Consider the following 25,167-nt stretch of genomic DNA (forward strand, 5'->3'; position numbering starts at 1 on the left):
AGCCTTGTGGAGGTCTTCCAGATGAGTGTCCGTCTTTTCATTAAAAAGACCAGTAGCATCAAAGGCAAGGTTCTCCACCTTGGTTTTCACGTCATCGAGGATGCTAGCCGCTCTTAACCATGCATGTCGGCGGATTGTAACTGCAGACACGAGGATCCTGGCTGCAGCTTCTGCAGCATGCCTAGTAGAAAGTCGCTGGAACTTAGATACAGTTTGGGCCTCCTCATAAAAATTCAGAAAATTTTGCCTGACGTCCTGGGGGAGAAGTTTAAGCCCAGGTAAAACCTTTAGCCAAAGTTGTTTTTGATAGGCTCCTAATGCAGTTTGATAATTTATAAGTTTAATGAGAAAAGCAGTGAGGGAGTAAACTTTTCTCCCAATAATTTCCAATTTCTTGCCCTCCCTGTTAGTCGGGGTGACATGGGATTTGCCGGTTGGTTTAGTGCAACTGGTTTCAACTACTAATGAATTGGGAACTGGGTGTTTGAGAAGGAATTGTGTATCTGAACCATGCACCCTGTAAAAGTTTTCAGTCCTGCGAGGTAATGGAGGGGCATCGGAAGGACGTGCCCAGTATTCTTTTACTATGTCCATAATTGCAGGGACAAATGTCAAACTGGGAGGTGGCGACCTCTCTTGGTTTATGTCACCGAAGATGAGGTCTTCGGCGGCAGGAGCGGGCTGATCTATTTCCAGCTTCAAGGTCTTGGCCAGACGTGATAACATCTGGGAATAGGAGGAGAAGTCTTCAGAGGGGGAAGACACGTTGGCATCTCCTATGTCCGACCCTACTGTGTCCCCCTCTGGAAGGATGTCCTGATTTGGCTGAGAAGGGTGGTCTGGATCCGAATTAGATGATGGGGCAGAGGATACCTCATCCGGGTCAGAGGAAAAAACGTCCCTTTTCCTCTTTCGATGTGGTTTATCGACGTCGATCCGCGAGGTCGATGTCGAAGGTTGTGGCCCCGTAACAATAGTGGAGGGGTCCAGAGAAGTTACTGGCACAAGCTGTTGAGGTCGACCGTCGACAGGTTGGTCGGTCTCGACACGCAGATGTCGACGCCGACGGTGAGGGGAGGAGTCGGAAGACGAAGCTATGTAAATGTATCTCGTCTTCTTGTGTCTACGGCGTCGGTCGGTCGGTGTCGACGCAGAACTGGTGGAGGAGGAACGGTGTCGACGTCGGCGACGCTTAGCTCCGCGGGAGGACTCCGAGTCCGACGAGGTGGATGAGTGCCTCCGCCGTCGGTGTCTATTCCGACGTCGATGGGGCGCGGAACGCTTCCTCCGAGAGGCATGCCTCTCCCGAGATGACGTCGAAGAAGAGGACGATGTTGACCTGTGCCTCTTCGTACGCGCACGTTTTCCTCGCGGCGATCTCGACCTCGAACGGGAGGTGGAGATGTGCTTCTTCTTGTTAGGGCGTTTACCGCGGGGCGATCTCGACCTCGGAGGAGATGCCGAGGTCGACGGAGCCGGGGACCCCAGCCCTCGAGTCGATGGGCTGTGCGGGACGGAAGTCAAGCCTGTGGTAACACCTACAAGCTGACTCGGGGTCGGTGACACGGTGCCTGTCGGCACAACCGGCTCGACTTGTCGAGGAGGCAGAGGTGTAGCTGTCTCCGACAAGTACGCCCTATCTCTCGACGAGTCCTCAAGTATAGGAGATGGGAGGGACTCGGAGATCGGCGGGAGCTGGGCTGTAACCTCCTTGGTCTTCAGCGGAGGTTTCGCCTTCCCTTGTTTCGCCGCTTTGGTAGAGCAGGCATCCGGCTTCGCCTTATTAGCGGCTTTCTTAGATGCAGGCACTTTAGCCTGTTTCCCCGCACCTTTAGATGGACCCGGCTGAGGGGAGCCACTTGCCTCATGCCTAGGGGTTGCCGAAGGGGAGACCATCTCTGAGTCAGAAGGTCTGGTAGCCGACAGAGTGGACTCCCACAGGTGGTAATTAAGCCGCTGTTGTCTGGCTTTCAACGCTGCCTTGGTGAACGCCTTACAATGTTTGCAAGACGTGGTAAGATGCCTCGCACCAAGGCAGAACAGGCAACGATCGTGCGGGTCCTGGTGAGGGATTTTTCTGGAGCAGAGCACACAACGGTTGAAGGGTCCTGACGGCATAGGCCGTTAGTGCGGGAAGCCAATGGAGGGGAAAAAAGGCGGGAACAGCCGGGACGAGCAAAGCCAGAGGAAAATCCGAAAGCCGAGTCAAGAAAAAAAACAGTCCGCGTCAAGGGGCAATAGAAAGTCACAGTCCGAGAACAGTCCAAGTCCGAAAAACCGAAAAAAACTAGCTAGAATCTCAAGATAAACGGAGCTCAAAGAGAGAGGTTCCGAACCGCAAGGCGGATAAATGGAACTGAGGCTAGGGCGGGTGGGAGCATGCGCAATAGGGGCAGCATTACGTTGTTACTTTTTCTTTCAGAGCTCTAGAATATTCCGAGAGGACCGACGCAAGCGCCGGATTAACCCTTTTGTGTGCATTCACAGAAGACCACGATGAAGAAACATTAATTTATACTGGGTTCAGCACATTAAAGAAGTATTCCAAATACAACATTTCTTAAGCTATTAATGCAGCATATGTAATTTTACACACAATCATCAGTGACACCACTCTGAAAGCAAATACAGTGGTGCCTTGCATGAAGACGTTAATTCGTTCCGTAAAAATCGCTGTCAAACGAAAATGTCGTCATGCGATTTTAAAAAGCCCATAGAAACGCATTAAAACCCAATTAATGTGTTCCTATGGGCTTAAAACTCACCATCCAGCGAAGATGCTCCATTGCGTGGCTATTTTCGCTGCCCATGCAGCAAGAAATCTGTGCCAGAAAACACCTGGTGGCCATTTTGAAACCGTCGATCAGCTGGCCAAAAATCGTCGTTTTGCGGTGATCGGTTCCCGAAGCAGGAAACTGATAATCGCAAAGCGAAATTCCCCCATAGGGAACAATCTTCAACGTAGTGCGATTTCGTCGTCAAACGGAGCACTCGTAAAGCGAGGCATGACTGTACTGATGCCACTGCAGTTTTGCAGTTATACAATTTGTATTTCTGTTTGGAAGCAAATACATTAGAACAGAGGTCGTCAATCCCTGGTCCACAGCCCCGTGTCGGTCCATGGCCTGAGCCGGACCGGGCCGCAGAGACAGACTTTCTGCCCCCCCACTCCCCTCCCCACAGCTGCATTGCGTGCGCACATGCGTGCCAGTGCCGGCGTGAGCGCTCCGGGGGGCTGAACCCTCACACCCTGCCCTTGTGTTTACTTGCACTTGATAATCTGCTCCAGAGAGTTAGGCACCTCTCTGACACATCTCTTCAGAGGTGCCTCTCTGATAGGCACCTCTTCAGAGAGGTTCAATCCATCTGCTGGATCACATGTCTTCAAGTGGCATCCCTTTTCAATGGAGTGAAAGAGCTGCACCAGGCATGAAACACACACAGTCTGAATTCCAACTCATTAAACTGGATTATTATCACAATGTTGGGAGTAGTAACTTCTAAGATCCAGTGTAGTAAAATAGACACAACTAGACCAGTGCTTACAATAATAGGGTTCATAGAAACAATGAACCATGATATACACAGCTCTTTGGCCAATTACATATTCTGTCTAATTAACTTACAAAGCTGTAACATGCATAAAGAGACTATTAACTATTCTATTTTACCCCCCCACTGATGAAAGACAGATACAAATGTGATGAATAGGAAAGTTTAAAACTGAGCATGTTGATCAACTAACATACATTAAAACATGAAAAAGTTACATTCCTAATAAAATGTACTACAATTAAGAAGTTTACGGTAATTGGACAGAAATTAGACAAATACAAAGGGTAACAATTTTCCACCAGTACACTAACAAATATGTAGCAGTGTGACGGTGAGGAAGTTGGAAGTGAGCCGTCCGCAAATAACAGTGACCAGAAGGGAGAACAACGGGTTAACAGGGAAAGTGAGGAGAATGAGGGAAAGTTAGAAGTATGTTTGGCGGAGGGGGAGGAGCAAGAGGTGACAGTGGGGGAGGAATATAAGGATGAAAAGGGGGTGGTGTGGTTTAGTATGGTGGTAAAGTCTTATGAGAAGAAAAGGGAGGAAAGACGGAGAGTGTTCGAGAAAGTCCGGTTCCAAGGGTTGGTGAAAGACTTTCCGAATCTAAAGGTGGGCGGTTTATTGCCCAACCCTCCAGATCCTCAAGGGATACCTCAGAAAATAACTGTTCGTGAGTGGGACGTGATCGTGGCTCCAAGGGAAGCCGAACTGCAGAGAGTGAGAGAGAGCGTAACTACATCACTCCCCGAGGGTCTGGATGAGAGAGGGTAGATCCGCCACACATGTTGTGGGAAGATCTGTGCAGTGAGGTCGTCTCCCAACCCCTCAGCTGGCGCCCAAGGAACCTTATGGGGGGCCATGCCATTGACTCCCTGGGACACTGATCAAAGTTTAAATGTTATTGAAGACGGCCAGTTGCCGGTGTTGGAACCATTGTTATTGTTTGAAGATGTGCTGGTGGATGTAGGAGAAAATAAAAGTTCTGATGTTGAATTTATAAAGACTCGCCCGCTGTCATTTCCCGCCAAAATGGAGGGGTTGCCTGAGGGGAATAACGAACCTTTTCACAAGCAGCACCTACACGTCAGGATCCTATCATCCCATTTTTATGCTAGCTCAGAGGCTGAGAGAAAAGGAGAGGAAAGCACATGACATAAGGACCTATGGGGAAAAAGCAATTAATATTTCTGATCTTTCCTAAATGTTAATGTTGAGGAGATAACACATGCTTCACTTTGTACTGCCACATTTATAAGGAGAGATAGGTACAAATGGTATGCAAATACAAGGCTATATCCTCCTATCTCTCTTCATGATTAACATCCTGCATAAAGCTATATAAATTAGCCAAAATCTTGTTCCTTAGTGTGGTAAATTGTACTAGTTTAGGCCCACTGAATCCATGAGGATTTGGTGAGTCAACTCCTCCAGAGGTTCCACTGATTCAAATAGGCTTAATGTAGTCAGTTAGAGTAGGCCCATTTGAATCAACAGAACTTACAGAGGAACAGACTGACATCAATCTTCACTGATTCAACTGGCCTATTAAAGAGCAATCTGCTACTATACACAAAAGTATTTTGGCCACTGTGAGCAGCTGACAAATGCCTGTCTTCCAAAAGAAACAGCCTAGCATTGAATACCGTATTTTACCCAAAACAAAGAAAGCATCAAACAACAACAGGGGGAAAAGGCTATAAAACCCCATGTACAAATATCTTACAAATTGTCCAATACTAGATAGGGGGTGGGGAAGAGCCTTTAATAGATTTGTATGTCCCTGAACATTATTCATTTAAAAAAAGAGGTTAAGCTCCATGTGATGGTAGAAATTTTGTTTCTTTACACTGGGTAATATATTAAGCAGTTGGAAGATAAAGACCAGATCTAAGGAATATATAGAGAGGTGTAAAGTTTCCATTTTCCAGAAAAAATGGAAATTTTCAGGGGAAAATGCAATGAGAAAAGCAAAGAGCATGGTATTATGTTGATCCACTTTTTCCAGAAAAAAACTGGAAATGTTTGGAAAATTTTACATCTCTAGGTATATATGGTAAAGAGAGACTGACATCACTCCATGCTCTTTGCTTATCTCATTGAAATGTTCACCTCAGTTCAGTAATCCACTCTGAGCCCTAATTCAGTGCCAAGTAACAGGGGGATTCAGTGATCAAAGAGGACATCAAAAAACATGGCCTCTCTCCCCAAACTTGGTCATTTTGCTAGATTTGGGCTTAACAGGGGGTCTACTGCCATTACATGTAACCTAAGTCCCAAAGACAGACAATCATAAACATGCCTGATGTGACAGGAACCCAAATATGGTTGTAGAATGGGTCTCAAAACATGTTCAGTACCTCTCTGAGATACTCTCACTGCACCACTCTGCACTGCTGTCCTTTTGTTTTCAGCTAGCTTGCTCAATGATACCCTGTTCAGAGACAGGTTTCCAGTCCAGATTTTCACATCTGTTTCTTCACATGCTACCGCCATTGCAAAAGCATATCTATAAATACACTACAAGAACATGAAGCCTTGGTAGTGTAGCTCTGTACTTAACAGGTGGACTATGAAGGCTGCATAGGGCACAAGTAGAATAATTTTCTACTTAATTATTCATCCAAGAACAGACAAGTGACAGATCAAAGGGATGCAAGAGAACATGTGCCGGCTTTTTCTACTTTAAGAGAGAAGACTGCAGAGACCCAAAATTAATAGACACACCTTTTCCTGTCTTTCAAAGTTGGATCAAAGGCTTACAATCGATGTTGCTATACTAAACAAGATTCAGAAGAAAGATGATGTTTCAAGAATTCCCAAAGAGTTTCTACATTCATATGTTGTTGTTAGCATGTTGTTGTTAACAAGTTGTTAGCATGTTAAGGAAATATTTCTACAGTTCCATTAAAGTACCATTAAATAACTGCAACATCCTTTTCCATCCTGGCAAGGAAGGAGTGTATCTTCAGATGTAAGATGCTAATACCTTATGCTAATACCTGTGCACTAGAGGATTGTGGGAGGAACACCTAGCCCCTGATGGGGGTCCCACAGGGCACCCGAAAATACTGAGGAGCTCTCTTGGCCTCTGGCAGGACTGGGGCTGTGCAGTCCTGTACTGAGTGGGAGGTGCAGTCAGGGGGTCACCATGACTTGGGGGCTCAGGGGAGAGAAGGGGGTTTGACTCCTTTTACCCCTTTTTTTCTCTCCAGCAACAAAGAAACTCTTTCTTTGTTGCTGGAGAGAGAAAGAGGGAGAAGGCTATCTGAGACCCATTGAATTTCCAAAGGCAGTGCAGGTGACAGGATTGCTTTTCCCCAAGATGGTATGGGGAACTGTGTTTTGCAAGATGATGTAATTTTCACAAGACAGTGATTTCCCCCCCAATTGGAACGCATTAAATAGATTTCAATGCATTCCAATGGGGAACTGGGTTTTGCAAGACAGCTATTTCCATGGAATGAATTAAAATCGTCTTGCGAGGCACCACTGTACGTAACTAAGCTCTTCTTTTTCTTATGTATGTTGTCTGGTATCATACTCAATAGAAACAGTTCTGGGGTTAATGGAACCTTACAAAGCAATATTTTTTGTAACAAAGTATGCACTCCTATCCAATAAAGTCGTGCCCTGCTTAACGATTACCCCATATAACGACGAATCCGCTTCACGACGATGTTTTTGCGATCGCAATTGTGATCACAAAATGATGTTTTAATGTGTTTTTTTTCAGTTTGTGACAATCGTTTCTCTGCTTCAGGAACCGATTCTTCGCATTACGACGATCAAAACAGCTGATCGTTGGGTTTTCAAAATGGCCGCTGGCTGCTCAAAATGGCTCCCCGCTGTTTTTAGGAGGCATTTTTCGCTTAACAGGCACCTGAAAATGGCCACCGTATGGAGGATCTTCGCTGGACGAGCAGGTATTCAGCCCATTGGAATGCATTGAACGGTTTTCAATGCATTTCAATGGGCTTTTTAAAATTTCGCTTGACAACGTTTTCTCTCTACAGCAATTTCGCTGGAACGAATTAACGTTGTCAAGTGAGGCACCACTGTGTTGTTTCGCTACTCTGCAAGTCCACCACATGATAAAAGCTTCCTTCACGTGCTTCATACTTCCAACAAACATTTCACACATCTGTATAAATCTTTGACATTTTTTCCAGAGTCATATGCCACCTGTAAAACATCTTGTATATGTTCTCCTTAAAATTAACTGATTTTGTAAGCTTTATATGATTTTGCCATATTTGCAACCACTGATCAATATCAATATTAAGTCCTATATTTTGTGCCCACATAATCATACATTCTTTAACCATCTCATTCTGCATTTCTAACAAATAATTATACATTTTCTTAATTATTTTATCTTTTGAGCCTAACAGGAGTTTATCAAATATCGTTTGTTCTGGGTAGAAACCCTCTATTTTGTCTTTTCTGTACCTGGATTTCACCCTGTGCTCTGGACCATCAGTCTATATATATATGTTTTGTGTCTCTAACTCTTCTTTAGACCTTAGCTCACAGTTCTTTTTAAATAAATCTTGATATCTTAGAAGCTTCCCTTCCGTCATAAGATTAGGTTGTGTAAAGGCCTCTATAGGTGATACCCATACTGGTGGGTTTTTTGGTAAATTTGTTGAATAATCTTTTTCCAAGTTCCTAATAGAGCTCTTCTGATTATATGTGAATCAAAATGTTTCTGCTCTTTATCTTTTTTGTACCATAGAAAGGCATGCCAACCAAACTGCAAATCATGTCCTTTCAAATTGAGTAATCTATCATTTACCAAGGTTATCCATTCCTTTATCCAGTCTATTACACAGGATCTATAATACAAAACCCAATCTGTAAGACCAAAACCCGCTCTCTGTTTGGCATCTTACATTGCTTTAATTTGGATTCTTGTTTTTTTTTTTATCTTACCATACAAATCTCATAATTATCTCATTAAGTTCTTGAAAAAAGGACTGTTCTAATTTTATGGGAATTGTCTAAAATAGAAATAAAATTTTAGGTAGAACATTCACTTTAATGGTTGCTATTCTTCCCATCAATGATAAGTGTAATTTGTCCCATCTCTCCAGGTTGATCTGTATCTCTTTGATCAACTTCTGTCTCTGGCTTTTTGTTAATGTCAGATTTGTCTATTTATCTTCTTGTACAGAAACTGTTCAGCTTGCCCTATGTAGAATGCAAAGAGTGACAACTGGTAGAGGACAGCATGATTCCACATCCAAAGAATGTGCATATGATCAACACTTTGGAAGTATGGATGTTACCACCCAATTTCGGTCCCGATTCTCCGGCAGGAATAACAGATAAGACGGTGCATCGATCAGTCTATATGTAAGCCAATTTATTAAACATATAGCTGGACTCCATTCCTAAAAGGCAGACCGGGAGCCCCATCACTCATTTGGTAAAGTATTTCATAAGTTTCATACACAAAGTACAATAAGCACAGCATCCCCCTATTGGTCTCCTGAACCCTAATCTTAAAGATCATTGGTTAATGGGTGCCCGTTGGGCATTGGGTCATTCTACTGGATGTAAGAAAATATCTAAATTGTATCCCAGGCCCCTCCCTTTGGACCTGTGGGTTAGTAGCTGCCAAGTTTGTGAATTTGTGTGACCCATTGTGCAGCTTATCTTTAAATATGTTCACAGATGAGCTATGGGTTAGGGTAGAAGTTACAGTCCTGAATGAATTATACATTGTTCTAAGTTGGCCTTGAATGGGAAACAGCCATGTGATAATGTAGGTTTTCTTCAAGCAGGAGGGGTCAGGAGCACCAAATGAGATTCATTGAGACGAAATGAGGATACAAAATACATTGACTATAGAAAATGCATATAAAGTACAGATACAAAATGCATATAGAATATCATTATAGTAAGGAAATAGTAAGAACTCACATTTCAATTACAGGTACAAGGTATGATTACTTGTGTAAAATACTGATTATGTATGTTAAGTACATGTGAATCAAATAGCATGTGTTGTCTTAAATTGTAAAGCCGGTACTTCGTATATATTATAGCAGAACCTCATCCTTGCCCCCTATCATGACCACTGTTAAACAATTATTACCTAGAAGAAATCCTGTTGCTTTTTTATGCATGTGTCACACACACCCAGTTCCTGTCTGTTTTTCTACACACCCAGGTTCACTTTCGGACATGACATGTACTTTTCACCTTTTTTCGCTGCCACCAGAGGATATGTTCCTCTCTGTACCAAATATGACTATTAGATCAGTTTTGTCCACTATAACAATGTTTATTTATGGGTTTGTAGGTAAATCATATAAAGAAAATCATGGATGGTCTTTTATTATTCATTCAATAAACGCTGATTTGATTACATTTAAGTTTGCTTATGTAGATTCACTTTAATCAAGATATTTATATATTCAACTATTTATTTCTTAGCACTTTTAACTCTTTCCAATCTTAACCACATAAACTTTCCAAGGCTTATCCTATTCCATCTTTTCAATCTCTTTCTCTATCTCTCTGTTACTCTTCTCTCTAACACAACCAAAGCCCTAACTGCCTAAACTGTCCTTAACTGTCTTTCTTTCTCGTTTTATTTCCTTGGTTCCGCCCCTTCTGTCATGTCATAGGCTCCCATATCAGAGCTCTGACCTGACTGACAGCAGTGTTCTGAGAACTGTCTGTCACAGCATGCAAAAGGCAGAAAGTACAATTCTTGGAGCTTTCTAGCTGGAGAGTAAGAAGTCCCACATTCAGATTCTTTAGTGCACACCACAGCATGTCTGCCCCCAAGAATCCAAGTGGCATTCATTAATTGCCAGCTGGAAGCAATTGAATGTTACACGGTTTGCCTTCCATGTACATAACAAAGCAACGTGATTTCAGCCACAGTACTGTATCCCATTTCACTAGATCCCCATTCCCATATACACTATATATATAAACCTAAGCTCCATATATTAGACAGCCACCATCATTTTGGGGATTCCCCCCCCACAAGTGACATTACACAAGTAGTTGTGCTATTTGGCAAGGTATCTGTTGCACAATCTGTTGTGCAACAAACCTTTTGCCAAACACCACAACTCCTTGCACAGTATTAGTTGTTCATGGGATATCCCTAGCAGGACAGTGGCCCATGTATTCAAAGAAGTAGATTCTAAACACCGAAATATCCCACTACAACAAATCTGCTGGTTTCAAGGGGGCAAAAGACCTCCTCCAATTGTTTTGTTTCTGCAATGAATTCAAAAAGTTTTTCTTTATTTCACTCTTGTTACTATGTACTTTTGATTAAAAAATATGATTGTGTCAATCCTCTCAGTATTTTTCCCACCTAGTATTCTAGTCCCTCAAAATAAGTTTTGAAATGAAAAGTATTCAATTAAAATGCTTGTCTGTTTGTGCCAACATTCTCACAAAAAGCCAAGAAACTGGTACCTTATATTGCTATCTTCTCCATCAATCTTAATTTAACCTACATTAGATAATGCCATTCTCAAGCCAACTCCAAAGACTAAATATTCAATTTGCTTTTATGTGTATTTAGTAATTTCATCAAGTATAAGCGTTGAAGAATCTGCATCTAACTGGCATGCAATTATCTGATATGAAAGGCTCCCCTCCCCTCCTCCCATCCCAAGGCTCCTAAAGGCTTCCCAGAGGCAAAAGGAATATTTAGGGAGCCCTGGAACCTAAAAGGGGAGCAAGATAGGAAATTTTAAATTAAAGATTTTCATCACCCGACAATGACATTATCTGGCCTATGCATGATAAATTTACACTAACAGGATGTCAATGATGCTGAAAATGTGAGAAAAATCCAGAGAATGAGAGTCTAGAGAACTTGCACTGTTAATGATAAAGATGAATTAACATATGTAATTATGAATCCACATACATGTTTTTGATTACATTTCTGTATTGCCTTTCTATCACGGGACTCCGAGAATTTAAAATAATAGCTAAGAGAAAATACGAAAGGGAACAAAACAAGAAAAAAAGAGGGAAACAAGCAAATTAAGTACTTTATTATTTAGAACACAAAATGTTATATTTATAAGATACATTAAAGAGTTGGCTGGGTGGCTTAGTGGTTTAGGTATCTAGCTGCAGAGCCAGAGGTTGGGGACTTTGATTCCTCAACATGCCTCCTGTGAGCAGAGCCAGCCTATGTGGCTTTGGGCAAGCTACACAGTCCCAGAGCACCCCCAGAAGGAAGGAACAGTAAACTACTTCCGAGCATTCTCTATGTGGAAAACACTGAAAGGGGTTGCCCTAGGTCAGAATTGACCAGATGGTGCACAAGTTCAGAAGAGAGTGCTGAATAGAGGGGCTGAAAACAACAGAATGAAATTTAACAGGGAAGTGTAAAGTTCTGCACCTAGGTAAAAGAAACCAAATGAACAGTTACAAGATGGGGAATGCTTGGCTCAGTAATACAAGTGAGAAGGATCTTCGAATTGTTGTAGATCCAAAGCTAAATATGAGCCAATAATGTAATGTAGCTGCAAAAAAGGCAAATGTGATTTTAGGATACATTAACACAATTAAAGTCTCCAAATCCCAGGAGGTACTAGTGTAAAGATATGGGGGAACTCCACGATCAGGATGCCAGAGACATAGTAAGGAATATCACAGAGGTTATCAAAATACCTTTTAAGAAAAGTTTTCTGGCAAATGGCCAAACCCACATTTCAAAGTGTCTTTGAGAATCCAGTATTCAGGCTTTACCGTGGACTTGGTACAGGGAGGCAAGAAAGCAATCTGCAGTCTGGCTCTTTATACCTTCACATGCAAATGCACACAGAAGATAATCTCTACCTTAAAAGTAGATTAAGGAAGTGTCCAGATCTAAAGCCCTTTTTAAGTGGCTTTTGGCGAGGAACTCCCAGGAATGGGCATGTTTAGCCTTGAGAAAAGAAGACTAAAGGGAGATCTGATAACACTTGTCAAATACTTGGGGCATATGAGGGACGGGATCTGTTCTCCATCATCCCAGATTGCAGGACAGGCAACAATGGGCTCAAGTTACAGGAAGACAGGTTTTGGTTGAATATCAAGAACAACTTCCTGTTAGAGCAATACAACAATGGAACCAATTATCTCGGGAGGTGGTGAGTGTGCCAACATTGGAAGCATCCAAGAGAAAACTGGACAATCATCTGTCATATTTGCTTTGATTTGGATTCCTGCATTTAGCAAGGGATTGGATTTGATGGCCTTTTAGGCACCTTCAAACCCAATTATTCTATGATTACAGTGGTGCCCCACATGACGACAATAATCCTTTCCAGGAAAATCGCTGTTATGTGAAATCATCATCATGCGAAAAACAATTCCCCACTGGAATGCATTGAAACACATTTAATGCATTCCAATGGGGAAATTACCTTGTTGTCCAGCGAAGATTGTCCATAGGGGAAGCGATTTTCCAAGCGCCGATCAGTTGTTAAAATGGCTGCCCTGCGAAGCATGGATCCAGAAAACACGGGGCAGCCATTTTGCTGAGCTGGAAAAATTGTCGTTTTGCGAACAAACGGTTCACAAAGCAAGGATCTAATTGTCGTCAAATGAACCCAAGCATTTAAAACAGTTGCTGACTTTTCGTTAATTTTTTGTGAATTTTTTTCTCCCCCATAGGAAACAATGGAGCTGTCAAATTTTGACAGCTTTATTGTTTCCTATGGGGGAGAAAAAAAATCAGCAAAAATTAACGAAAAGTCAGATCAAAGCCAAATTAAGTTTGCACCCGTTTTAGAAGGTGCTCTAACGAATCCAAGCATTTAGAACCATTTTTTGACCATTTTAAGACACTTTTTAAAATGAAAAAACAAACATCGCTAAGTGAAGCAGGGGACCTAAAAACGCATTCGCCATGCGAAGCATGGTCCCAAACTTCGCTAAGCTAAAATCACCCATAGGAAACATCGTTAAACGGTGCATATTATTTTCTAAAAAACCCATCGTTATGCGAATTCATCGCTAAACGAGGCACTCGTTAAGCGAGGCACCACTGTATCTCTCTCTCTCTCTCTCTCTCTCTGTGTGTGTGTGTGTGTGTGTGTGTGTGTGAGAGAGAGAGAGAGAGAGAGAAAATATCAACTGCTTTTGAACTGAATGGACGTCTGGTGCCCCTAATCCCAGTTTTGTTGAAGAGAAGTATACAGTGCAACAAAAACACTAAATCAGTAGTTCTTAACCTTTTTGAAAGAAACGCCCCCTTGAGCCATTGAGGACGTTATCATTGCCCCCCTCCCCAAGGCGATATTTATTTATTTATTTATTTATTTATTTATTTATTTATTTATTTATTCATTCATTCATTCATTCATTCATTCATTCATTCATTCATTCAGGAAAGACACTTAAGTCCAATGACTCCTGAAAATAAAATTCAGCTGCAAGGAAATGAAATGCCCCCCCCCCAAAAGTAACATTTAATGATTTAATTGCAAGTGAATTTTAAGACACAAAAAGAAATATAAAAAGGGCATAAAAACAAACCACAATGCAAGAAACAAAATTTCAAGATGAAAACTCTGAAATTAAATTAAGCTTTGAGGAAAATATATATTCATGCACACCATAAAGAGGGTTAAAAAGACACAAAGAAAATTTTTACAGAAAAATCAGAGCGACAAAAAATATATATCTAAACAAAAAGTTTACACGAAGAGCACAAAAAAACTGAAACCATAAAACCGAGAAACCAAAATATAATATCAAACTGGAGTGCACATTTAAAAAGTACAATACTAAGAGACACACAAAATGTTTTACAGAGCACAACAAGAATTCAAAAACAAAGTAAACATCATCACACTGTATAACAACAAAGGAGACAGGGGCGACTGCAGTTACTACCGTGGCATCTCTCTGCTCACCACTGTAGAGACGCTGCCTGCCCGTGTTGTGCTGAAAAGGCTCCAGGTCCTGACAGACAGAGTCTGTCCAGAATCACAGTGTGGATTTCGAGCTAATAGATCCACCGCTGACATGCTATTCTCTCTCAGACAGTTGCAGGAGAAATGTAGAGAACAATGACGGTCACTCTTTGTGGCCTTCAAAGATCTCACACAGGCCTTTGATTTGGTTAGCAGGGATGGCCTTTTTAAAATCCTTCCCAAGATTGGATGTCCACCTCGACTCTTTAACATAATGAGGTCCTTTCATGAGGGAATGAAGGGCACTGTAGTTTTTGATGGCTCAACATCAGATCCCTTTGATATTGGATTCCAAAACATCTCCTGTATGGAGAATTAGTGCAGCAAAATCACCCCAGAGGGAGACCACAGCTGCGATACAAGGATATCTGCAAGCGGGATCTGAAGGCCTTAGGAATGGACCTCAACAGATGGGAAACCCTAACCTCTGAGAATTCAGCCTGGAGGCTGGAGCCTTGAAGATACCCTTGTCCAGCAGGCAAAAGAGGCAAAGAGGCAGTCCCGAAACCAGCAAAATCAGGGAGCTGGACAGGGGACAGATTGTATATATCTGCAGTGTGGAAGGGATGGTCACTCTTGAATTGGCCTTCTCAGCCACACTAGATGCTGTTCCAAGGCCTCCATACAGAGCACGTTACCACTGTCTCTCAAGACGGAAGGATGCCTAATCAATCACCCATGGGCAAAACACAAAATAAGACATGAAAATGAAAAAAAAAGGGTGCTGAGGTTTTTATCCAGTGGAATTCACTCACTGATAAAAGGCACAGTCCCTTTCAGAAGAGGGAAGGAGACAGTTTTCAGTGGTACCCCTCCCTCTTGCAGACCACTTCAGATCTGCTGTTAAGTGTGAGTTGGGTAACTGAGCTTGGTGTGGTGGCAATGGAGAATGAGAACAGCACAGAAAATTGGGATAGGAAAGCAGCCTAATTTCTCCTTCCACCAGCAAGATGATCCTTACTGGACACAAGCCTGTGTATTCCACAACTCGAAAAATGCAGCTTGATAAAAGCTTCACTTTATCTTCCACAAACTACCTCTGACACTGAAATGTGCCTAAAGGGTGGCACTTAAAAACAATATGTCTCCATGGCTTCTGGCCACATCCTAATGAAAACATAGCCAGGACTATGTATTAATGGCCCATTCTAGTTTCACCAAACGACTTAGTCTTCATTGTTGTTGTTTAGTCGTGTTTAGTCGTGTCCGATTTTCGTGACCCCATAGACCAGAGCACACCAGGCCCTCCTGTATTCCATTGCCTCCCAGAGTTGGGTCAAATTCATGTTGGTAGCTTCGATGACACTGTCCAACCATCTCATCCTCTGTTGTCCTCTTCTCTTCTTGCCTTCACACTTTCCTAACATCAGGGTATTTTCCAGGGAGTCTTCTCTTCTCATGAGATGGTCGAAGTATTGGAGCCTCAGCTTCAGGATCTGTCCTTCCAGTGAGCACTCTGAGTTGATTTCCTTCAAAATGGATAGGCTTGTTCTCCTTGCAATCCAGGGAACTCTCAAGAGCCTCCTCCAGCACCACAGTTCAAATGCATCAGTTCTTCGGTGGTCAGCTTTCTTTATGGTCCAGCTCTCACTTCCATACATCACTACAGGAAAAAAACATAGCTTTGACTATGCGGACCTTTGTCAGCAAGGTGATGTCTCTGCTTTTAAAGATGCTGCCTAGGTTTGTCATCGCTTTCCTCCCAAGAAGCAGCCATCTTTGAATTTCTTGGCTGCTATCACCATCTGCAGTGATCATGGAGCCCAGCAAAGTAAAATCTGTCACTGCCTCCATATCTTCCCCTTCTATCTGCCAGGAGATGATGGGACCAGTGGCCATGATCTTAGTTTTTTTGACGTTGAGCTTCAGACATTTTTTTGTGCTCTCCTCTCACCCTCATTAAGAGGTTCTTTAATTCCTCCTCACTTTCTGCCATCAAGAGTGGTATCATCTGCATATCTGAGGTTGTTAATATTTCTTCCGGCAATCATGATTCCTACAGTGTGTTTGCTTAAATCTCTCTACAGTATGACAGTCCCGTGGATTTTGCCCTCAGTGCAATTTGAGAGCTTTCTCTCCCAGAGGATTTTCACATAGATGCACATCACACCCGTGTACACGGAAGACAGGGGAAGACCTCAAGTCCGACATCCCTCAAAGCCATTTAAAGTCGGCCAGGTGAACTTTCTTCCCCCCTGACAGCCAGCCAGCTACAATAGGACAACAAGAAAAGCCGAAAAAGCTGCCAAATTCCCATCCACCCAGGATGACCCAAGCCAGCCCCATCCCTAGAAATCCTGCCGTGCCACTCCGAACCAACCCATTTCTCTCCGCGCTTCCCTTGCAACGGGTGGGAAGGTGGGCGGGAAGGCAGGACGGACAAACGGGCCTCGTCTCTCTCTTCCCACCCAGGTGCGAGGCAGCACTTCACCGGGCGAGGACGGGGACCCGAGAGACCCTTTCCTTTCACCCAATCCACACTTGGTGCTCCCCTAAAGGAGAAAGGCGAGACGTGGCAGGCAGAAAGAGCTGGATCATCTGGTGGTGGCGGCACCAGATCCACTGCCAGCACCGCGGCTGCAGCCGCCTTCACAGGTTTGGCTTGCTCCAGCGCCCCCCTACCACCCCCTTTTTTCCTTTGCCCCCATGCCGCCCCTTTTCGTTCTACCGCTCCCCTGAAAAATGAAATCGCCCCCGGGCGGCATTATTGCCCACGTTAAGAAGCACTGCACTAAATGGTTGCATGAATGTAAGAACAGTTACATTCAACAATACTTTAGTTGCAAATTAATAGTTTGATGGTTGAATTTGCATGATTCTGTAAGAAGTATGCCAAACAGTTCTCAAAGGGAAGCTTTATTTAAAACAGTTACTTAAATTAGTCTTTTGGCTGCAAGTTTAAATAAAGATTCAGATCAGTCCATTCCCCAAACATCATATTTGGCTCCAAGATGCTTGTTATAAAATCAGTGGTTGAAATTGTTCTTTTTATTTACTTCCATTGTTGTTGTTGTTAAGCGAGAATTTTTACTTTTCTGACTCCATAGATACTGAAATATGCTAGCCATTTAAACTGACTTTTAGTAAAGTACTTAGGTTATACCACTGCTAAAGTCTTTAAGTACATTAATGCATAACACTGCACTTGGTGATCACAACTCACATCAACTGTTGAATTTAAATTTTGAACCATACATTACTGGAAGTCTCAACTAATTGATTTTAAAAGCACCCTGATACCTCTGTTAATTAGATGTTCTCTGACTTATCCTACATAGCTGTGATAGCTCATTTTGTACCTCATTTTGACAGCTCAGTGATCTATAACGACAGAAACGTCCTGGTCATCACATTGGGCCTTGAGTGGGTGGCACTGCCTTTTCCCTTGTGGACTCTATTTCCTTTGCATCCTGGTCTAGGCAAACTAATAATCTGTTTGAATAAGTAAATGGAGAAGGGATTCTGAACAGACACCTGAACCATATCCTTCATGGTAAAAACGATGTATGACTTGAACTTTCAATTAACAGCTATATCTGTAAAAAATACCAAATTCTGAGCCGTACTTGATGCAGAATTCTGCTGGGAAAATAGTGGAACTGGGAGAAGCAATTCTCTCACCACATTGGTAACCACTGCACTCCTTCAACAGCTCTGGTAAAAAAACAAAACAAAACACCACCCTCCAGAGCTAGTTTTTGAGCTGTGTAGAGAACTGTCATTAAGTCAGTTAAGGAAGCACAGCCGTGAGATTGCAGGACTGTTGATAAGACATTTTGGAGGTAACTAATTCATATGGTTACCATAAGTCGGAAGCAACTTGACAACATGTAACAACAACAGAAAATTCTAATGAAAAGGTTCCCACAACAATGGATTTTACCCTGTGCATCCACACACTGCTACCTCTTCTCATTTTCATCCTCTAATCCCTCCCCCTATGGCTTTGGGGAAAGCACTGTTTGACTGCAAAGCAGCAACTCATGGTTTGTTCTTGCCTTGCAAGTTAGAATCATGTTTTGAGCAGAAACAGGTCAACACCAGTTTGCAAGGCCAAGTGTTAGCCACAACTAGTAAGCAACTAATGGAGCAAGGGAGGGAAGAATGGAAAGTGCACAGCTCATTCCTTTAGCAGCAAATGGTGGATCTGCATTGCATGAGACTGTGACTTGTTTGGATTCATTAATGAAATCAGTGAAGCAATGCATAAAATTAAAATAGTGAAACATCTGATGCATTTTAATTTTACTATTTTCCCGAAGTAATTAAGATAGCATGCTTCATCTTTTGCATTAAAACAGCATGAATAAGTATGGATCAAATTCAAACTTGCATAATTTGTACCAGACCAGTTCACAAGCAAGATACCAGCACAGTATCTGAAAGTTTCCATTCTGTGCTTACTAAACTATGTCAATAAAAGAACACTACAATTATATCACTAATTTTACTATTTTTAATATTTATAGCTTTGTTTTGGCAAGAAGAACAATAATATGGGTAATATTTATCTATGAACTAGTTCAAGATGCAATGCAACAGTAATACATATGCCATTAAGACAAGGAAACCATTAACTACATAGCTGACCAAAGCACAGACTCTATGCAACAACACTTCTTTATTAAAGGTGAGAAGCAAATGTAAAAGATGACAGAATCAGAAGCAGAATCTTGAATGCAACTATCCAGCAATCATCACAAAGAAGCAAAAATAACTATTACAATGGCCAGTGCAAAGAAATAGAAGAGAAAAACCAAAATTGGTGCGTCTTATGGAAAGGTGCATCTTATGGAGCAAAAAATACGGTAAACTGAGAATTCAGATGTTCAGACCATAACCAGAGTTAATTAACTTTCTATGTTCTAATCTAGACCAAAGCATATGAAATTCTGCATCACAAACACCACTCTAAGCTTGGATGTTAAAAATAGAATTAATGTATTTTATCACATCCAGATCTGCTGCAGTAGCAAAAAGCCACAACAGCTGCAGTGATAAGCATCCCATCACATAATTCCACAAATGGACAAATCAAAGAAAGGAAAACAGTCAAATTCATCAGCAGTTTGAACTGAAGAGTGTATGACAGCCTTCAGTTTAGAAACCATCAGTTACACTATATAAATCAACTACTGGTAAATTCTGTAAAACAATAAGATGTTCCAGTGATGACACAAGCAATAAAAGCAAAGCAGCAACATACACAGTTGAAGTGTATGCACATTGCAAAAGCCAGCCACAGAAAGTACTGATGCTCCAATATACAATACATGTGGGCAGGGGAGGAGAGTTCTGTACAGGTCACCATTCAACAGCTAGGAAACAATGGAACAAGCAAAAGCGAAACTCAGAAACTCACTAACGGTTCCTTTTCTGCCCCTCACATATTCTGGAGCCAATACTTAAATATCACTTGAAACCACATCCAGTGTTATATGGGTTGGAACAACACAAATACAAAACAAATACCACTTGCAATAAAGAGACAAAGTATTTTAACATAAGAATATTAAACATCTGTTGTGGTTTGCATCAGCAACCTAAGCTGAGGCATTTCAAGAATCACCTTCCTTTACTACCTCACAAGGGGCTGACAGGACGGTGAAATACATGAAAATGTTTAAAAGAAGCCATGCTTGTTCAGTTGTTTTCATTAAAATAAACATAACTAGATTTTCTTGGTGTCCAACTATGCCTGCTGCTGGAACCAGCTTGGATCCATCAATGTCATGCGTAAGAAGAAAAGAATTTTTATACATACAAGCCACTATCCCATTTCTGTCTTCTTAGTGCAGCTCCATATATTACATTCTTTGTCACTATGAAGCATCTCTTGACTCATGTGCAGATTCTCTACTAGTTTAGAATTTTGCTGACTGATGGGTTAGGGCAGAAAAGTCTAGTTGTGACAGCAGAGTTCTTCGGAAATTGTCCATTATATCCCCTTAGATCTTAACACAAACTGACCATAAAACTACTTCCTACATTTATTACACATGGAAGACAGAAACTGTAATTTCACAGTTCTTACAGTGGGTGAAGAGGTATGGAACAAGTGGCTTGCTTTATGTGAAACGTGAACCCAGTATCTGATGCTATGTAAGGAAGTCTCTTCAAGATTATCAGAAGATTTTTGTACCTCAGCAACCCCAAATCGGCAAATACCTCACCTACCCTATGCATGTGGGCAGTGCCATTTTCTACACTAGGATTAATGTTCTGAAAAACTGAGATCACTATTAGTGTTAAAACCGATATAGGAAATGAACAAATGTATGGCAGATTGAACAACTGTTCTCTTCAAATTTAAGTTTATTAAATCTGGCTTTTAGATTATTGAATAATTTTGGTTTGTTAGAAATAAAAACAAGAACTATGAGATTAGTGCACCAACAAAAATCTTTAAAAACATGGAAATCTTACACTTTACACAAACATTCAACAATTTTAGAGTTTCCAATCTGCCCACAATTGAAATTATCTTATGACAAGTGTGTTGGGAGGAAAAACACAGTCTGCTAGCTTACAACACAGTCTAGACCATATTGTTCACCACTCTTAGGACTATTTTTAGAAGCAGATGTAACATATCCATAGGAAAATTTGAAAGCAAATCTCATAATACGCATAATCTTTCCTCCATCAACCTTCCAGAACAGTGGTCGGGGACAGGGGTTATTTACCCCAAACTGGGTAAAAATGAAAATCTTGGGGGTAATGAGGACATGCGCCGAGGCACTTCCTGGCTGCCCTGCTCTTGTGCGTCACATGCTCCTCTCTCCCCAGCCTGGCTGGCGGCGGTTGCACAGCTCTAGCCTGATGCTCGTCTCACCGCGCTTTTTAGGAGCCGAGGCCGCCTTGGGATGCAAACGGGTGGGAAGCAGACTAAAGACAAAAGCACACCGCAGGCAGGCACTGGCCTCCTCCCTCGCCCTCCCACGCTCCATGCGTCTTCCCTCGCCATGGCCTTCCCTCCCCCAATCCTTTCCTCCCTTCTCCTTGCCTGCATCGGCTGCGCGGTCCAGCCTGGGCTCCTCAGCCCTTCCAAGCTAGGAGTGTTGCTTTTGTAAAAAAGAGAGCAGGGCTGTGCCCAGCCTGAAGGGGAACCAGTTTGCCGTGCAGCAAAGGTCATCCATTCGACAAACTAACTAACCAGGTGCCTTTGACCATGTGCTGAGCCGCTTCCTCCATTCTTGGATTAAGCACAGTCTTTCCTTTCCTCGGTGACGCATCGGCTAAGAGAAACTAAGTTCCCCAAGATCTAGATTGCCCTGTGAAGTCTGTTGCAACAGAAGGAGGGAAAGGGGCTCTTGTGGCACTTTTAAAGATCAACAGTTTTAGATTTGGCAGGAATTTTTGCAGACTGCAGCCCACCTGCTAAGTTTCCTCCAATTGTATGAAGTAAACCAGTGGTCCCTTAAATATACACAGAGTGCTTGTGCCTTGATTAAGCACAAGTGGATATCCCAGGTCAAGAAACAAGCAAATTCCGCTGCTTTCCCTGAACTTTGCACATACTTTTTGAAAGCCAAGTAGGCTGGTAACCATCTCCATCTGCAGCCTGTGGCAGAGAGTTCCACAGGTTCAATTGTGAATAGATTCAATAAGATTTTGAATTCAAATAATGTATGATTTCCTTCCTTTCAAATCAAGAGGGTAATGTCGGCGTATATAAATTTCTTGGGGGGTAAAAGGTAAAAAAGTTCCCTGACCCCTGTTCTAGAAATACATCTTTTTAACTACATTCAGATACACAATGACATTTTTCTGTTTAACCTTGTTCCTAAAGTTCTTTTCAGGTCCTCAACCTACCTCAAATCAGACATACATGGTGCATATGATATTCAGAATACAGTGGAACCTCTACTTACGAACATCCCTACCTATGAACAAACCAACTTATGAACAGGTCCGTTTGCAAAATTTTGCTTCTACTTGCGAATGGAGCTTCAACATACAGTGGTGCCCCGCTTCAAGATGACCCCATTAGACGACGAAATTGCTTTACGATTAGTTTTTTGTGATTGCGAAACGATGATTCAATGGGGTATTTTCGCTTTACGTTGAATCGGTCCCTGCTTCGAACAGATTTTTCGCTTCACGACGATCAAAAACAGCTGATCGTCAGGGTTTCAAAATGGCCACCCACTGTTTTCTGGACCTATTTCCAGAAGACAGCGATCGAAAATGGCTTCCCCTATGGAGGATCTTCGCTTTACGATGAGGTATTTCACCCACTGGAACGCATTAACCGGTTTTCAATGCATTCCAATGGGTTTTTTATTTTCGATTGACGACAATATCACTTAACAGCGATTTTTAACGGAACGGATTATCGTCGTCAAGGGGGGCACCACTGTACGAACAGAAAAGGGCAGGGGAAAAAGGCAGGCAATTCACATTTCTAACTGTAGGTGGCGCCGAGTCTGCTTCTTTGTGCTGTAGCTCTTTTGTCAGTTATGGGGTGTGTTGCAAATGGAGGCTTAGGAGAGCCTCCTGCTTCAGAGTGAGCCTTTATGTGTATCTACAGGGAGGTAAGCTGCTGTTTTCTCCTTTTAAAAAACTGTTCTGGGCGGGTTTTGGCTGGGGCAGATATGTTTCTGTGCTGTGTTGTTGGTGGCTTTTTTTCTTAAGGACTCAGCAACAGAGCTGGGTTTACTGTTTATTGTTGGAGTGTTTCCCCTTCTTAAAGCCTCAGCAACAGAGCTGGGTTTACTGTTTATTGTTGGAGTGTTTCCCCTTCTTAAAGCCTCAGCAACGGAGCTGGGTTTACTGTTTATTGTTGGAGTGTTTTCCCCTTCTTAGTGCCTTCCGACCATGCTTGTTGTGTTCTTTTTATTTTTAGGAGTATTTTTTTTCTTCAGCCGGAACGGATTAAATGGTTTTCAATGCATTCCTATGGGAAACGGAGCTTCTACTTATCAACGTTTCAACTAACAAACATCTTCTGGGACGGATTAAGTTTGTAAGTAGAGGTTCCACTGTATTACCTATTGTTTTTCATTGTCAAGGAACGAACATATTTGCTTGGTATAGGGGAGGAGAACATCTCTGAACAACTAAGTAACAAAACAAAATAAAAAACCCACTATTCTTACACACTATGACATTCAGATTCAGATGCAAAGCTCTACTACAAATCCAGGGTCTGCCTTGGTGAAAATAAACTTCCCTGGTTTGCTCCTCACTTAAACATTTGTAAAATGAAAATCATACTAGACTAGGTTGTTTATATTCATCTACATGATGCAATGACATACCTGGGTGCAAGTGGGAAGGATTTCCCCCCTTAAGCAGCCAAGTGAGAAAGATCTTGATGCTATTATAGGATTGCCTCCCAATCACTTTGCTAACACTTCATCTGCTTCTAGGAAAGTTGGATCATAAATTAAGACTTTTATGTTCAATTCTCTGCTGAAATAATGAAGCTGTGAAATTCAGTACATAAGCCTGGGCGAATCTTTCATTAGGCTTAGTCTATCTTACAAAGAGGTTGTAGGAATAAAATGAGGAAGAAAGCCATGTGCAATATGTTCAGCCTATTGGAGGTAAAAAAGAAGACTACAAATGTCACCAACAAATAAAAAAAAACACAAAATAAAACTTCTAAGACTATCTCAAATAATTCTGCCAATATGAATTTCCACAACCATACAAAAATAGCCAGTATTTCACTTACATATTTTTAAAAGTGCCATTTTCATGAAGGCAAGAATACTAATAAGCATACTTCTTACCAACTGAAATTCTCTGCGTCTGTCATAGGCGTGCTGGATGCCACTATCTTCCCACAAGGCTTTTATCGCTGGAAGGTATTGTAAGAAAACCTCAGTCTCAACCATTCCCTGCACTGCCACTCCTGAGCGAGTATCAAAGGCCATCAGCTTGTCACCATGTGTTTGGTTACTAGGATTTCCCCAGGGAATATGAAGTTTCTCTCGAGCATCCACAAGAACTCTTACACCTATAACAAATAAGAAACAAAAACAACTTAGTTAATTTTGCTAGTGCCACTAACAGTATAAAATAGGAAAATTGTGTAAAATAAGAAAATTCATATTTAAGATTTAGGTAATTTGCTCCAAATGTCACTGTTAACTTCCCCACCCCCCAAATGACCAACCATATAACATTATCTCAATCTTAGGTGACTAAACACAGTACATTTGCAAAAGGAGCCTAAGACACAAAGAAGCCAAAGGGGGAAAGACCTAAATTTTACGATATAAATGTTATGATCTTTCAACATTTATAGTTGACAAATAAAACCTAGCCATGTCAGGTACCTGGAAGGAGGAGAACAAATCTCTTCCTGCTCCCATGAAGTATAGATATAAAAAGATCTTACAAGTAATGATTTTTTTCCTGAAAATTAATCACTTGTCAGTCTCCTTCCTGAAATAAGAGTATGACTTTTTAGTAACAGCCTTTTGCTAACATCTCTTCACCAGCCTATCTTAGAATATCCATAGTGCATACACTATTGTAATAGATAATCAATACTTTAGCTTTAAATAGATAATTGATCATAAAAATATGTCATATTTAATACTGCACAATTTCTTGTTCCATTTCATTCAAATGTAACTGTCACGTACTGCTCTATAAAGCGAACTACTAGGAACAAATGGAAACAAAACGAAGTCGAACACGTTTA

The 25,167-nt window shown here is 41.8% G+C and overlaps 1 protein-coding gene across 1 annotated transcript in view; it reads right to left on the minus strand.

The window, feature by feature from the left end:
* The window catches only part of GNA13 (G protein subunit alpha 13), a 46,527-nt gene that overhangs the window by 19,081 nt on the left and 2,279 nt on the right, over positions 1-25,167 (minus strand). The window contains exon 2 of the mRNA XM_020806440.3: positions 24,248-24,474. Coding sequence (XP_020662099.2) covers positions 24,248-24,474 — 227 coding nt within the window. The remainder of the gene's footprint in view (positions 1-24,247; positions 24,475-25,167) is intronic.

This window comes from Pogona vitticeps, chromosome 2, assembly GCF_051106095.1.
Source record: "Pogona vitticeps strain Pit_001003342236 chromosome 2, PviZW2.1, whole genome shotgun sequence".
Lineage (NCBI taxonomy): Eukaryota > Metazoa > Chordata > Lepidosauria > Squamata > Agamidae > Pogona > Pogona vitticeps.